General features: G+C 44.4%; 1 protein-coding gene across 4 annotated transcripts in view; it reads left to right on the top strand.

Moving 5' to 3' along the window:
* Nucleotides 1–14,021, top strand: part of CNTRL (centriolin) — a 1,220,196-nt gene that overhangs the window by 881,502 nt on the left and 324,673 nt on the right. For all 4 annotated transcript variants that reach the window (XM_069609523.1, XM_069609522.1, XM_069609524.1 and 1 more), the window contains 2 exons: nucleotides 7,874–7,989; nucleotides 10,322–10,539. In XM_069609523.1, coding sequence (XP_069465624.1) covers nucleotides 7,874–7,989; nucleotides 10,322–10,539 — 334 coding nt within the window. The remainder of the gene's footprint in view (nucleotides 1–7,873; nucleotides 7,990–10,321; nucleotides 10,540–14,021) is intronic.

Below are 14,021 nucleotides of genomic sequence, written 5' to 3'. Positions count from 1 at the left end.
TGGACCTTTCCACCCTCAACCTCTCCCTACCTCTACAAAAATTCAAGATGGTTACGCCAGCTTTGATAGCGGAGACACTGTGCGGGGGAGACTGGAAGTGCTCCCTGGAACTGAAGGACGCGTACCTACACGTCCCGATCTGGCAGCCTCATTGTTCCTTTCTACGATTCAGGTTCATGGGATACCATTTCCAATACAAGGTGCTTCCTTTCGGCCTTAACTCGGCCCCCAGGGTTTTTACCAGGCTGATGAACACGGTGGCGCCCTCCTCAGGTCTCAAGGCCACCATATCTACCCGTACCTCGACAACTGGCTCGTCAGGGCTACATCTCCGGAAGCTGTGCACCACACATCCCACGCTCTCATGAACACACTGCACAAGCTGGGGTTTTCTTTCAACCTCAAGAAGTTGCAGCTGCAGCCCACGCAGAGACTGAACTTCTTGGGCCCCATTTGGGACACGTGCTCCGAGAGTCATTCCCTCAGAGGACAAAATCACTGCCATGGCGCACTTCATCAGCAGAGAAGTGACCATGGCCTGGTAGTACCAGCACCTACTGGGTCTCATAGCAGCAGTCCTCATGGTCGTCCCCCACACGAGACTCAGGATGAGGAGGATACAGGGGCACTTTGCAGCGTCTTGGAACCAAGAACGGGGCCATCAGTCAGAGATGATCAACGTTCCTCAGTCGCTTCACCCAGACCTCACATGGTGATCCAGGGACTGCAGCCTGCGGATGGTCAGCCTTTCCGGCAACCTACACCACAGGTCACCATCACCACAGACTCCTCTCTCGAGGGGTGGGGGCTACTCTGGACCACCACTGCGTCCGTGGCACCTGGTCCCGACAGGAGCAGGAGTAACACATCAATTGGCTGGAATTGAAAGTCATCTGGCTGGTGCTCGGGCCTTCCTTCTGGTTATCGAGGGCAAGATCGTCCTCATTCAGACAGACAACTCTACCAGCATGTTCTGTGTCAACAAGGAGGGAGGTACCAGATCCCCCCACGCCCCACTGTACAGGCTGGCAGTCAGCTTCTGGGAATGTGACCTGGAGAACAACATCTACCTCACGGCGGTCCACCTGCTGGGGGAATACAACCTGGAGGCAGTCATGCTCAGCAGACTGTGAGCGGACAACTACGAGTGACAGTTGAACGACCTAGTGCTATAGGAGATCTTTCGCAAATGGTGTCACCCTCAGGTGGACCTCTTTGCCTCCCGGAGCAACAGCAAGTGCCAACGGTTCGCCTCCTGGCAGGGTCAGGGCCCGGACTCCCTGGGCAATGCCTTTCAGAGCAGGTGGGAAGAAATGACAGCATACGCCTTTCCACCCACTCCGCTGATTCACAGGGTGATTGTTGTGACTTGCCACGTAGTGAAGAGAGTGTAGACCTCCGTTCACAAGTTCCCCACAGAGAGGTAGAATGAACTCTGTGCGAGCCTTGGAATCACAGGTGGATGGTGTTTCACAGGATCCGCAGCGTCGAGAAACCCAAAGCTGTTGGAAGGAAGGCAAGGTTAACACAAGCAATAACAATACCTTGAGTCAGTGATAAGTACTAGAATAAGGCTTACCTAAACTCAAAATCAAGGGCTGTGGTGTTCAGAGCTGTGGTGCGAGGGAACGCCAGCGATCCTGAAAGCCAGATGAGGGAACACCGACTCTGGAGGAATCGCCTGAGAGACTAGAGTCTTTCGTTATACTGTGACAAAACGTAGTTCAAGGAATCCAAAAGCAGAAAGCAACAAAAGCTCCGAAGATCAAGATCCAGGTTTAACAAATCAGAAAGGGAAAATCCAAAACCAGTCCGTTTCCGTTTAGCCAAAGTTCAAGTATCAAAGTTCGAGTAAATCCAAGGAAAAGTTCGAGGAGCAAGAAAGCCAGTCCGAGTGTCATGAGCCGAGGTCTTGAACAAGAATATCCGTAACGCAAACGCGTGTAGAAAACAGCTGTGAAGCGAGGAGCGTTTGAATCGCCCGGCTTTTATGTCCGTCGACATCCGATCACGTGATTTGGTTTCGTGACACGTGATTGGGATGCAGACGCGAAACCAGCAAGCGGGCGCGATTGGCTGCCCCAGCCCGTTCGTATCCTCCATGGCAGCTGCCAGCGAAAACGAGGAAACTAACTAAGCCGCTTCCTGTGGCTGACACTAGACCACGGAGGCTGATGTTTCCTACGCACCATAGGTAACAGGGCATAATGAGTAGGCGATTGTGTAGAGGGCATTTGGGCTATGCTAGGTGTCTGGGCGTCCCTATGTGTCTGGGCGTCCCTATCTCCATAAGGGGCATGCAAAGCTATAAGTGAGGAAGGATTCTTCCCGAAGTGTATGACAGAGATATGCAAGATCAAGGAGTCTCGCCACCTCAGCATCATCCTAATAGCTCCATGTTGGCCAGCCGGACCATGGTTTTTGGAGCTCCTCAGCCTCCCAGGGAGGCCTCCCATGTGCCTTCCGACGGGCCCAGCACATCATCTTGCGCAACAGGGGGGCTGATGTGGGTCATCCACCCCACACCAGAGAAACTAGCTCTCACAGCGTGGTTCCTGAAAAGGTCACGTTAGGACATCTCAGCCTCTCCCAGGCAAATCTATTGATCATACAGGGTGCCAGGAGCAAAGCCACCAGGGCCCAGCAAATGGACCAGGTTCTGTCATTGGGCATGTTCCCTGGGCGACGTGCTCTCCTTTTCGGCACATCTTGCCCGTTCAGGCGTGCAGGTGGACACTTACCGCACCTATCTGGCAGCCATCGGGGCTTACAGAAACTCAGAAGAGGAGAGCTTTTCCTCTTCCAACCCGATTGTCAAGAAACACCTATTGGGTCTGGCCAGGCTCTATCTGCCCATCAAGAGGCAGCACCCGGTGTGGGACTTCTACATAGTCCTGGGTGCCCTGGCGCACAAACCATTCGAGCCTATTGCGTCCACGGACATCAGGCTTGTCACCATTAAGACGGCCTTATTAGTCTGCCTCATCTCGGCTCGCAGGATCAGTGAAATCCAGGCGCTGGTCGCCTTAGAGCCATAAACTACTTTTCACAGGGACAAGGTAGTCCTCTGGACACACCCAGCATTCCTGCCTAAGGTGCAGTCTGCGTTCCATCAGAACGTCGATAGTGTTGCCTACGTTCTTTGCTGATCCTAAGCACGTAGCTCAGAGAGTCCTGCACTGTCTGGATGTCAGGCGTGCACGGGAATTCTACTTGACCAGGACTAAGGGCTTCCGCAAGTCATTCGCCCTATTTATCACCTTTGGAGGTTCAAGACCAGGGTATCAGGCATCCAGGGCCTCCATAGCCCGGTGGATGGTCTCAGCCATCAAAGAAGCTTACGAGGGACAGCATAAGCCACTGCCAGCCAACATGCATGCCCATGCGGTCGGAGACAAGGCAACTGCCATCGCCTTCTAGCGGCATGTTCCCTGGCAGGTCCTAAGCGGGCTACCACCTGGGCCACCCATTTGGCTTTCTGCAAGCATTACTGTTTGGATACCGGTGCTAGATCACATGCGGCTTTCGGACAGGCGGTTCTCAGAAACCTGTTTGCTTGAGGAGGGTCTCCTCTCCACCCTGGGGCTACATTCAGTTGTAATTGCCCATGCAGTATGGAGGAAAGGGGACAGGATGTAAGAGTAATTATAAGTTACTCACCATAGTGACTAACGTACTCTTAGTCCCCTTTCCTCCATATATCCCACCATCGTCCCCCCTAATAAAATAGGTGTCATTAGGCAATATTAATCTATTGTCGATGCGTCTATGGGGACTGAGTTGTGGCACCGGGGGGCGGAGTCAGGGCAGCGCATGCTCCCAGGGCCGCACCCCTGTGCGCCTCTAAATTTAAAGGGGAAGTTTTTTTTCTGGTGAAAATGGTTCCGTCTCCCGTCCCTTGGAAGGGACGCCCCATGCAGTATGGAGGAAAGGGGACTAAGGACTAAGAGTATGTTAGTCACTATGATAAGTAACTTATCATTTTTTAGATTCTCTGAATCTCCTCAAGTATTGGGCAGGAGACTTCCCGAACGTTAAGATCAGAGCTTGCTTCAATTTTGAAAAGACATTTCTGGCTGCTTTTGACATTTCCATAATAGCATTGCAGCCAGAATGGGGTAGCCTGCTGATCAGCCTGCAATCTTATCAGCATCACCCACTTCTTGTACCTCACAAGAATACTCAAAGGTTACCAGCCAATCCATGATATGCTTATCATGCACAGAGAGGATATTTTTGGGGAATTTAGGATGAGAAGAGGACTGACAACAGTTACCAGATCCCCTGGAGTTGCCTGTTGGTGCCTGCAGCCGGGCAAGCTCCAGCTGGTAATCCCTCACCTTTTGTTTTTCCATCCTATCAAATTCTACCCTGGCCATGATGTACACATGCTCCTTCTGCTCTTTTTTGGCCTTCTCTTACTTCAGCTCCCACATAACCTCAGCCTCAGAATTTGTAAGAGACAAGTTGGTGGAACCATCCTCCCCCTCTCCCCTTTATACAGTGGCAGTGGTGGTCCATGCATTTCTGCTGCACTGGAAGAGGCACACTCGTATATTCCTCTCATGATCCACAATTTTGTGCATTAGTTCAGCCATGTTGTCAAGCCTCTGAAAGCTGGGGACAGTTTTATTTACTAGAATACATCCTCACCAGACTTTTGTAATCTTTTTCCCATCCACAAGACCCTCCTCCTAACGTTTCCCTGGCTCATAAACTGCTGGAGACTTTGAACTTTTAGGGTACAAGGCACCAGTCAATTTAGGGTTGGACTTCTAAAGTTAGGGTTGTATTCTTGTGGACTGCCATTGCAAATCTAACCGTTACCTTTCCTTTCAGTATTGTGGGGTAGGGCTATTGTGGTTTTATTGCAATGGTTACAGGTGCTATATATATGTATTTTATTATAAGTGTTGCGTGATATTATTACTTGCTTATAGTCATTTTTATGTTTGCTTACCCATTAATAAATATAGTATTTGTATAACTACTTGTCTAAGTGTGATCCTTGATTGCTTACCTTGTGGACTCATTGTGGACCCTTTACCAGACTCACCCCTTCCTGAGACTTAGCCTTGACCACTCTCCATGCTACCTTGATTGGTTTGGCTACAACTCAGAGAGTTGTCCCTTTTCACTAACTAGGTGTGCCTCTTACCCATCTATCCACCTGGCCATAGTGTAGAAATCCAGTCTAACAACGGGGGACAGGAGAGGCACAGGAAAATCACAGACTAGTATTATACCACGTGAATAACTCGCCTCAGTAGTAATGAAAAATACCTGAAGATAAATCTGTTGAATGTGAACTGTGACAGTCTGAGAAAGGGAACAATATCTATCCCTGAAGGGGAGGCGAATAGAAATGCGATACAAGAAAAGTAATTATAACGATCCCGAAAAGGGAGGTCAAGGAGAGTGAGAAAAGCTTAACGTCAACCTTAATGAACTTAAAGGTTTTGAATTAAAGACACACATATACTCTAAGGTGAGAATAATAAAGTGAATAACTCTTTGTCCTGGAAAGAAAGAAAGATAAAACCTGTGTCCCAAGCAGAAGAGTAGGACCTAAGAATGAAAGTCTGAAGAGTTGAAGACCAAAGCAGTCTTTATATTAACTCAATCTGAACCAAGTAAAATCACATCTAAAGTGAAGAATACATATAGTAACGTGAGGAAAGAATTGAATGAACTGATAGTTACCAAGAACTATTGAAAAGGCACATATTGAGAAAACAAGTGCTGGAAGCACAGACCAGGAGAAGGGAGTCCTTCATCTGCCACTGTTAATTTGTTTGGAATAGTGATAGGGTAAGATAGTGTTAGTCTTTGGAAAGTGCAAAAACAAAGGTGGGGACCCCTACATGGGCATCTGGGGTAAATTCAATATATACCTAACAAATAGGATGCCCTATGTGCTGAAAAACTCAATAAATGTGTTTCAGAAAGCGCATGCTGAGGGCCAGAGAGTGTGTTCTTATTAAAAATATATCATTTTATTCTGTTAAAATTTCATAAAATACATCATTTCTAAACAGTTCTAAGACAGCAATTCATTTCCAACAGACATCTATTTTTTGTAAACAAAGGTTTTTTGTGCAAATAACAAATTTTTGTGTAAACATTTCTCCTATACATACATCTCTAATACACAATTCAACCATTCATTTTCGCAACCAAATCTGGTTTGTATAAAGACATTCTAAATAACTTTTGCAGTAGTAATATTCCTACTTTGACAGTCCACCATTAGGCATCAACTACAAGTATCCAAGATTATTCTAGTAGTATTCCTCTCATCATTGGATTTCCTTTTGTATAGTTTCAACTTGACATCAATTGGCCAGATTTTTCATAACCATTGGTCAACGTCTTCTTCAGGATTAGTAGACTTTGTCTTCTTCAGGATTAGTAGACTTATTCAAAGGCTTTATCAATGCTTTAAACGTCCTTTTTGAAAACTCTGTTTGCTGCTTTGCAAAAAAGTTCATTTCTCGTGGTTTCCCACTGTCTTCTCACTAGCATTCAGCGAGTAAATACAAATTTTCTAGTTCCACTTCAGAGGCAAAGTTTTCTGCTAAGTTCAATTCCTTCACTAACCATCTAGCAAACCAAGACACACGTGCTTCCCCACTGCAAAATTCGTCCAACTGTTATTGACTTAGTGCTTGCTTCAAGGTCAAGAGCCTCGCCTGCTTGGAACAACGCGAGGAACAGCAACGCGGAGGTCAGCTGCGCCGAACTGAATCGGACATTGGAAAAAACGACTAACAAGCACTTTATTAGGTGGGGAAATACCCCAAAGCCTTAGGGAGACACCTTATCGTTTAATAAACATTTTTGAAAAATGTCCTTAAAGAGTCTGCGTCCTTCTGACCCATCACAGTATCCTTCCCATTTTCGTATGTAGCACCCACAAGCACCTTTGGGCAAGAGGTGCACTGTGCCTGGTAGCAATCTATAAATACAAAGGTATACAATGAATGTGCATATGTTGGTGCACAGCTTTCTGGGTCCCCTCATTCAGATGAGTGCTCTTACGCCCTCTAAAAAGGAGCATTACATTTACATTTCAGTTGATTATATTCAAACTTAGGTTTGAAAATAAGATTGGATAAGCGGTAGCTAAAAGCAGCTCCTAGGTATCCATCATTAGCCAGGGACCAGGAACTACCACTGGAGTACGAGGTGCCTAGTACATAGCGTGCCGCAAATATAACTTCCACATAAGATGCAAATGTATAATTTTGTCCATGTATTACCCTTGCACTTTAACCTAATGGTTAGATATTGTCCCAAACGCACAAAGTTAAATTCACATAGGTGTGTTTGTTATGCATCAGTTGGCCTACAGAGCCACAAGTAGCTCCTGGTAGCTGTTGGTCTCAATCTACAAACAAAGCTCTTCTAAGCTACAAGTAGGAGCTAAATAGCTCCCAACTTCTCAATTTCAAACCCTGCATATATTTTGGGCTTTTGGCAAGAATTGGTCTTGAAAAGTGCATTAAAATAAGTGTTCTATGTCCCTCTACTCTGCGTGAAAAGGTTTTGAAGTTATAAAAATCTAGGGAAGATGTTCATGCTGGAACGCCATTTGTTCAGGTAAGCAATGTCTTGTACAGAGAAACTGAACTGCATTCAGGGATTCAGGGATTTAATCTGATGTTATATGTACCTTTGTAGTCTGCAGATATCACTCTTGGAATAGATTTATGAATCCTATTGGTCTTTGAATGGTATAACTCTGTGTAGCGTTTTAGGTAAATATGTTCTCGCCATACAGCAGACCTGTTAAAATATATATAAAGCCTGATCTTTCATGAATGTGTGTGCTTTGTTTTTCCAAATGACAATTCTTTTCTTCCTTAATTAGAGCTCAAACATGTCCTGGAAATGTTACAGCTCGAAAACAATGAACTACAAGGTCTGAAGCTCCAACATGATCAGAAGGTTAATGAACTAGAAAGGACACAAGTGGCTGTTCTGGAGGTGAGGGAGCTCTTCCGTTACCCTACAAGCCACTTCAACAAATAAATACATGTGCTCTTGCCAAAATGGTATCTAGCCCGAGGTTGGTCCTATCCATCAGCCAGTAATGTTTTGGAGGCTTTCCTGAAAGGGTCTGGGCGTGAGAGGGAATCAGATATGCATAGAAGCTGTGGTAGAGTGTGGGTGTGTTGTATGGAAAAAATGTTGGTCCCCCTGCCAATGCACCTTTAGGTAGTGATGGACATTTTGGCAGGTAATGTATAATCCATGTTGTATCTGAGTGTATCTAATAGGTCATACCCATAGATTTTTTATTTCCGAGGGGCCTGTGATTTAAAGGGTACATCTACTATGAGAAAATAAGACACACAGGCTTCCTCCTGCTCCTGCATTTTCCATGACTCATTGTAGTCAAATCCGAGAAAGTACAATAATAATAATAATTTTAATAATAATAATTTAGCATTTATATAGCATTACGAACCTTCAGGTATCTAAGCGCTGCTTATTATTACCCATGGTGTGTGGTGCTCATTTATCGACCTCGGAAGGATGATGGGCTGAGTTTGGCCCTGCTGGGATTCAAACCAAATCAAAAACAAAACAGGCTTGTTCTTATATCAACATCTACACTGATGTTGCTGCACGTTTTCTAAAAAGGAGCCTATCCTTTGTTATGGAACCTTTTCTTCTACTACCCCTTTGTTGTCTCTGATGGGTGCACACTTCCCGTCACCTCTATTCAATTTATAATGGATGTATATACAGATGTTGTGTCCACGCACTGCGTTTCGGCCTCTTCGTCTGCGATAGACCACATCCAAAGAATGGAGACAACAAAGGGGTAGTAGAAGAAAAGGTTCCATAACAAATAAAGCATAGGCTCCTTTTTAGAAAACGAGCAGCGACATCAGTGTAGATGTTGATATAAGAACAAGCCTGTTTGTTTTTTGAGTTTGTAAAAAACTATGTATGTGATTATTCTCTTTCCTTTCCTTTGAACCCCTGCGTATGTCACTCTGTGTAAGAAGTCCAATTACAAACATGAACTTCTAAAAGCATGTACATAAGAGAATCCAGAACTCTATGGCACACTGTTGCCATGATATATACTACCCCAGAATGAAAGTGAGAATCTTGTGAAATGTGAATTAGTCATTTGAATCATGTTATATGTGTTTTTTATTGCGAAAAAAGTAATGTTTTTCTTGGCAAATACAAGAACCTTGATATACAAATGAATAAAATATGGTTTTCTGTAATATACACAAAGGTGTTAAGTGCTGACCTTAGGAGTTAAGTAAATTGCTAACTCCGGGATACTATCTCGGATTTGACTAGAATGAGTCATGGAAAATGCAATAGCAGGATGAAGCCTGTGAGTCTCGTTTTCTCATGTTGTATCTGAGGTAACAAAGTGCCAAGGCTCCAAGCACTTTGATATGAGTCATACAATTAATTTAGCTTTTACAGGAAGCCAGAGAACCATGGACCACTCTTTCCTTTGGTTCAATGACAAATAAGCCAGCAGCATTGTGGGTGTTTTGCTGGCAATTCAGTTGGCATTGCAGCATTCAAGCATAGGGATATTGGAGTAATATTAACTCTAGCTAACAAATGTTGCATGTAGGTTTATAGCTGTATTTGTCATAGGAGCAAGAAAGGATGCTCTCATTACAATTCCTGCTGCTTACATGTTGATGTTGTGATCTTGGTCAATGCTCTGGTTTTTAGTTGTGTTTTCAAAGGTCACAAAATTATCAAAGAAGCGGAACAGGATGACTAGGGATGAAAATGGCAAACCATGTTGTTCAAGCTTTTGGGAGTAGTTAAAAGCAAATTTATGACACAAACATTTAATTGTATTTGTTTAGTGTCCCTAATTTAATTTTTTTTTATTTTGCAGTGAAAACTATTTCATACAGGTGTACCTATCGTTTTTCATCCAGTGATACATTAACAAAGCAGTTCATTTCCAAAATAGTATTTAAGAAAATAGGATGCTGGTACTGGTCTGATAATCCATATTCACATTGTCAATGATAAAACCTGACATTTTGCAGCATAATGACAGAGTAAAAATATAATGCTGCATTGTAAAATCAAACGCAGCTCAGAACTGTAACTAAATGTAAGGCCTAGTATGAGACTTCCTGCTGATAATTCAAGGCACCCAGTGTTTTGTCCCCTTATTGAATAGCCTTGCATTTTAAGCAATGAAATTCTATTCCAACATTTGTAGACATTTCAACCATCATACTAAAATCGATTTTTCACTAATAACATAGGCTTCCTTTTAATTGGAGGTGTCTGAATTGACTTTGTTGTTTAGGAGAAACTGGAATTGGAAAACCTACAGCGAGACACCCAGCGGCAGCGTGGAGAAGTGGAGTGGCAACGACAGCTTCTGGAGAAGGACCACAAGGAAATTGAGATACTTATGGCTCAAATGCACACCCTGCAAGACGGTGTGGTAGCTCTGAGCAAACAACGGAAACAGCTTGAGGAAAGTTGTCACAGCCTGGAGAATAAACTGGCAAAAACTAAAAGGTGAGGATATACATAACTGTTTCCCTAAAGTAAACTAATGCAGACAAACTGTGCTGCTTCTTTCAGGTGTGTGGCAGATGGTTTACTTTAGGGGAGAATCAAAGGCAAATAAAGACTGCCTGAATTCAAAATGTGAGGTGCTGGAATTGTGCCTTTTCCTGCTTCACATGTATCTCATTTCTTCCATTCTACGAATCTGGGGTAACTGTGGGATGCACGTAGTCACCTGCACACCTGAAAGATAGCAGTCAACACATTGTACGGATAGTGCCACAAACTAAACCATCTCTGGTACAATTTTTGTATTTTATTGATTTATAAGGCACTTTTGCCAACGCCCCGCACATAAGAATATAAATGTAAGGCAACATGCGAAAATTGTCTAATTCCGATTCATGTCATACAACCCTTATTAAGTGATGTTTGGGGCGTAGGGAAGTAAGTTGAAGGTCTTTGCTGCTTGTGTTTTCTTGGGCGTGCCTTCAACATGCCCCAGCTCACGATTCAGTGAGTAAATTCAAGACATACCCCTTGCGCAGCAAACACCTCTTCTTCAGATCTCTCCTTTCGGCGCTGCGCCCATAGAATACAGTTGAGTCCCACCATAAATTTGGTCCAATTGTACACATAGCTCTTCCTGTTCCTTCTCATGCCTTCCTGAGCACCTTAGCTTATCCCTCGCCTTCATCCCAAATATCTACCCGACTTTGCTCCTCCCTACCACTACTGAAATGTTCTATCCTACTCCTTCTTTGCACCTCTGACGGGCAAAAGCGCTTCGACGCCATGAGCTATGGCAGGAGGCACTATACAAATGCAAGAACATAAGGTATCTACTAAAACAGGTGAGTTTAAGTCGGGAACCACTTTATCATACATATTCCAATGTTTAAGTGCTGTACAATAATGGTTATTTAAAAAACATTATAGAAATGGTGCCCTGTAGTACCAGCACTGCTGATTTCACTACCATATTAACTTATAGTTATCAATGTAAGTAAGGTTTTATGAACTCATGTTTTTTTTCGGTAGGTATCTCCTGTAGTCCATCACATCTATCATCTCATTAGTTGTAGATCTCAAGACTCATTTTTAGTCCCTTATCGTAAGGGGGCAAAAGGACCAAGGTAACGGCATCTCTGACATGCACAGCCACTTGGTGCCCTTTGTATTTCCTTTTTTTTTTTTTTAAAGTAAGAACAGTCTACTATGCATTACTCTAACCTTTTCTAGTAGGTGCAGTTCAGTACTTGTCATCAACATTTGTGATACAGGCCATTTCACAAGGTACCCTTTTCTGTGGTACGATACCATGAGTCTCAGCGATCCGCCTCTCTCATGTTTGTTATTTTCCCATTGCTGATACACCCAATATTATATGGTACTGTTTATGGCATTATGTGGTCAAATGCAAAGGTGCAGGACTAAAATGTTTTTAAAAAAATCCACTGCCACTAGCCCATCCTGGACACATTGCATTTGCAACCACAAAGTAATAAGAGAAATGTTATAAGGATATGCTGTATCCTAACCACACTTTAAGGTGAGTTGTGCAGCTTTTTTTTTTTTTAAAGCATATTTTTATTAATTTCATATCGTATGCCAAACAACACATTTAACCAACATAAGTACCTTCCCACCCGCCCCCTTCCCCCCGGAAGAGTCTCTCCACATTCCGATCCACATCAAGAAAGTTTACGTGCTATATAAGTCCGAAATTTTAATATTGTGTGGGCACCATTGTTCCATATAGTCCGACTTCAGGTATTCTAAGACCCCCCCCCCCAATTCCTTCATGAAGGAGTTCTTTTGGTCCTGCAGGTTGTGCGTAATCTTTTCCATCGTCATTTGCGACCACACCTTCTGCAACCAGGTGAATACTAGTGGCGGATCTTGTTTTTTCCAGTCCCACCAAATGTGGCTCCTTGAACCGGATGACCGGCATCCCCTCCAACAGCGATCTGACGTTGCTGGGTACATTGTTTTGAGCCTCTCTGGAGTGTAATGCCATTGAGTAATTATTTTAAGCCACATTTCTCTGGTTTGCACTGCCCAGGTGAGTTTTGGGATTCCCTCCCACACCTCTGTCCATTGCTGTCTGGAAATCTCTTCCCCCAGCGTGCTTTGCCATCTTTTCATGTATGTCCATTTGATTTCTTCATCTTGTGTGTTGATATATTGGTATAGTGTGGACACCAATTTCTTGTCTCCTGGATTGGTGATTAGGAATTTTTCAAAAAGTGTTGGGTCCCTGGAGGCACACTGAAAGATCTCTGGTGTGGTAACCCAGTGTTTGATTTGTTCATATTTGTTTCTATCCGCTTCTGTGAGGTGCCACATTTTTTTGCAGTCCATAAATGATCTTATTTCTTTGTTTTGGATAATTTCCCCTATTTTCCTGCATCCTGCGGCTTCCCATTTTTCAAATGCCCCCAGATCGAGACACAGAGGGAATTGTGGATTTCGGTTTATGGGCGTGATGGTCATTATTCCCCTCTTGGTTTGTTCATCCCAGGCTTCTAAGGTGGTTTTCATGACCTCGCTTATGCGTAGGTTCGGATGCCTATGCTGTTTTTGCTTCCAAAGTAGGTCCTCCAGGGGGGTCCTGGCAACCGCCCTATCTTGTGTCACCCAGGTTGATCTTTGACCATCCCCCAGCCACTCTTTCAGGACCCAAATTTGTGCTGCTTGATAATATCTCCTGAAGTGTGGAAGTGCCATTCTGCCTGCCTTGGTTGGGGCTGTAAGGATGGCTCTGGCCACCCGTGGGGGTTTCCTGTTCCACACGTAGGCCGAGATAGCCTTTGACAGAGCTTTAAAGAAGGAGTTTGGGACCGGTATTGGGAGGGCATGGAAATAATATAACACCCGGGGGAGTATGTTCATTTTCACGGACTGTATTCTGCCCCACCAGGAGACCCTTAGCGGATTCCACCTATCTAGATCTTTCTTCACTTTAGCCAGCAGCTGTGGGTAGTTTCTCGCAAAAAGCCCATCCACCTTGTGTGTGAGTGTCACCCCAAGGTACTTGATACCCTCCTCTGTTATTTTTAGTCCCAGGGAACCCGCCTCTTCTATCAGTGTCCTCTTGTCCCCCGCTAGAATGAGTATCTCGGATTTCTTCTGGTTTATTTTTAATCCTGAAATCTCTCCGAAGACCTCAAGTTCTTTTAGGGTTTGTGGTAGGGAACTAGCCGGGTCCTCTAGGGCCAGGAGCATGTCATCTGCGTATGCTATGACTTTGTGTTGTCTGCCCGCCATCTCTATCCCCCTTACCCCAGCCGATTCCCTCAATTTGATAAGGAGAGGTTCCAAGAATATGCCGTATAAGAGGGGGGAGAGGGGGCAACCCTGCTTAGTTCCTCTTGAGATCTGCACCCTGTCTGTGACCTCCCCGTTAATTGCAATTCTAATGGATGGGGATTTGTAATTGGCTTTGACCATATTTATAAATTGTTCTCCGAATCCAATGTGGTACAGTG

This window comes from Ambystoma mexicanum, chromosome 8 (genome assembly GCF_040938575.1).
Source record: "Ambystoma mexicanum isolate Mex_15411 chromosome 8, UKY_AmexF1_1, whole genome shotgun sequence".
NCBI classification, from domain to species: domain Eukaryota; kingdom Metazoa; phylum Chordata; class Amphibia; order Caudata; family Ambystomatidae; genus Ambystoma; species Ambystoma mexicanum.
The sequence above is the reverse complement of the archived record's forward strand: the minus strand, read 5'-3'. Positions and strand labels throughout refer to the sequence as shown.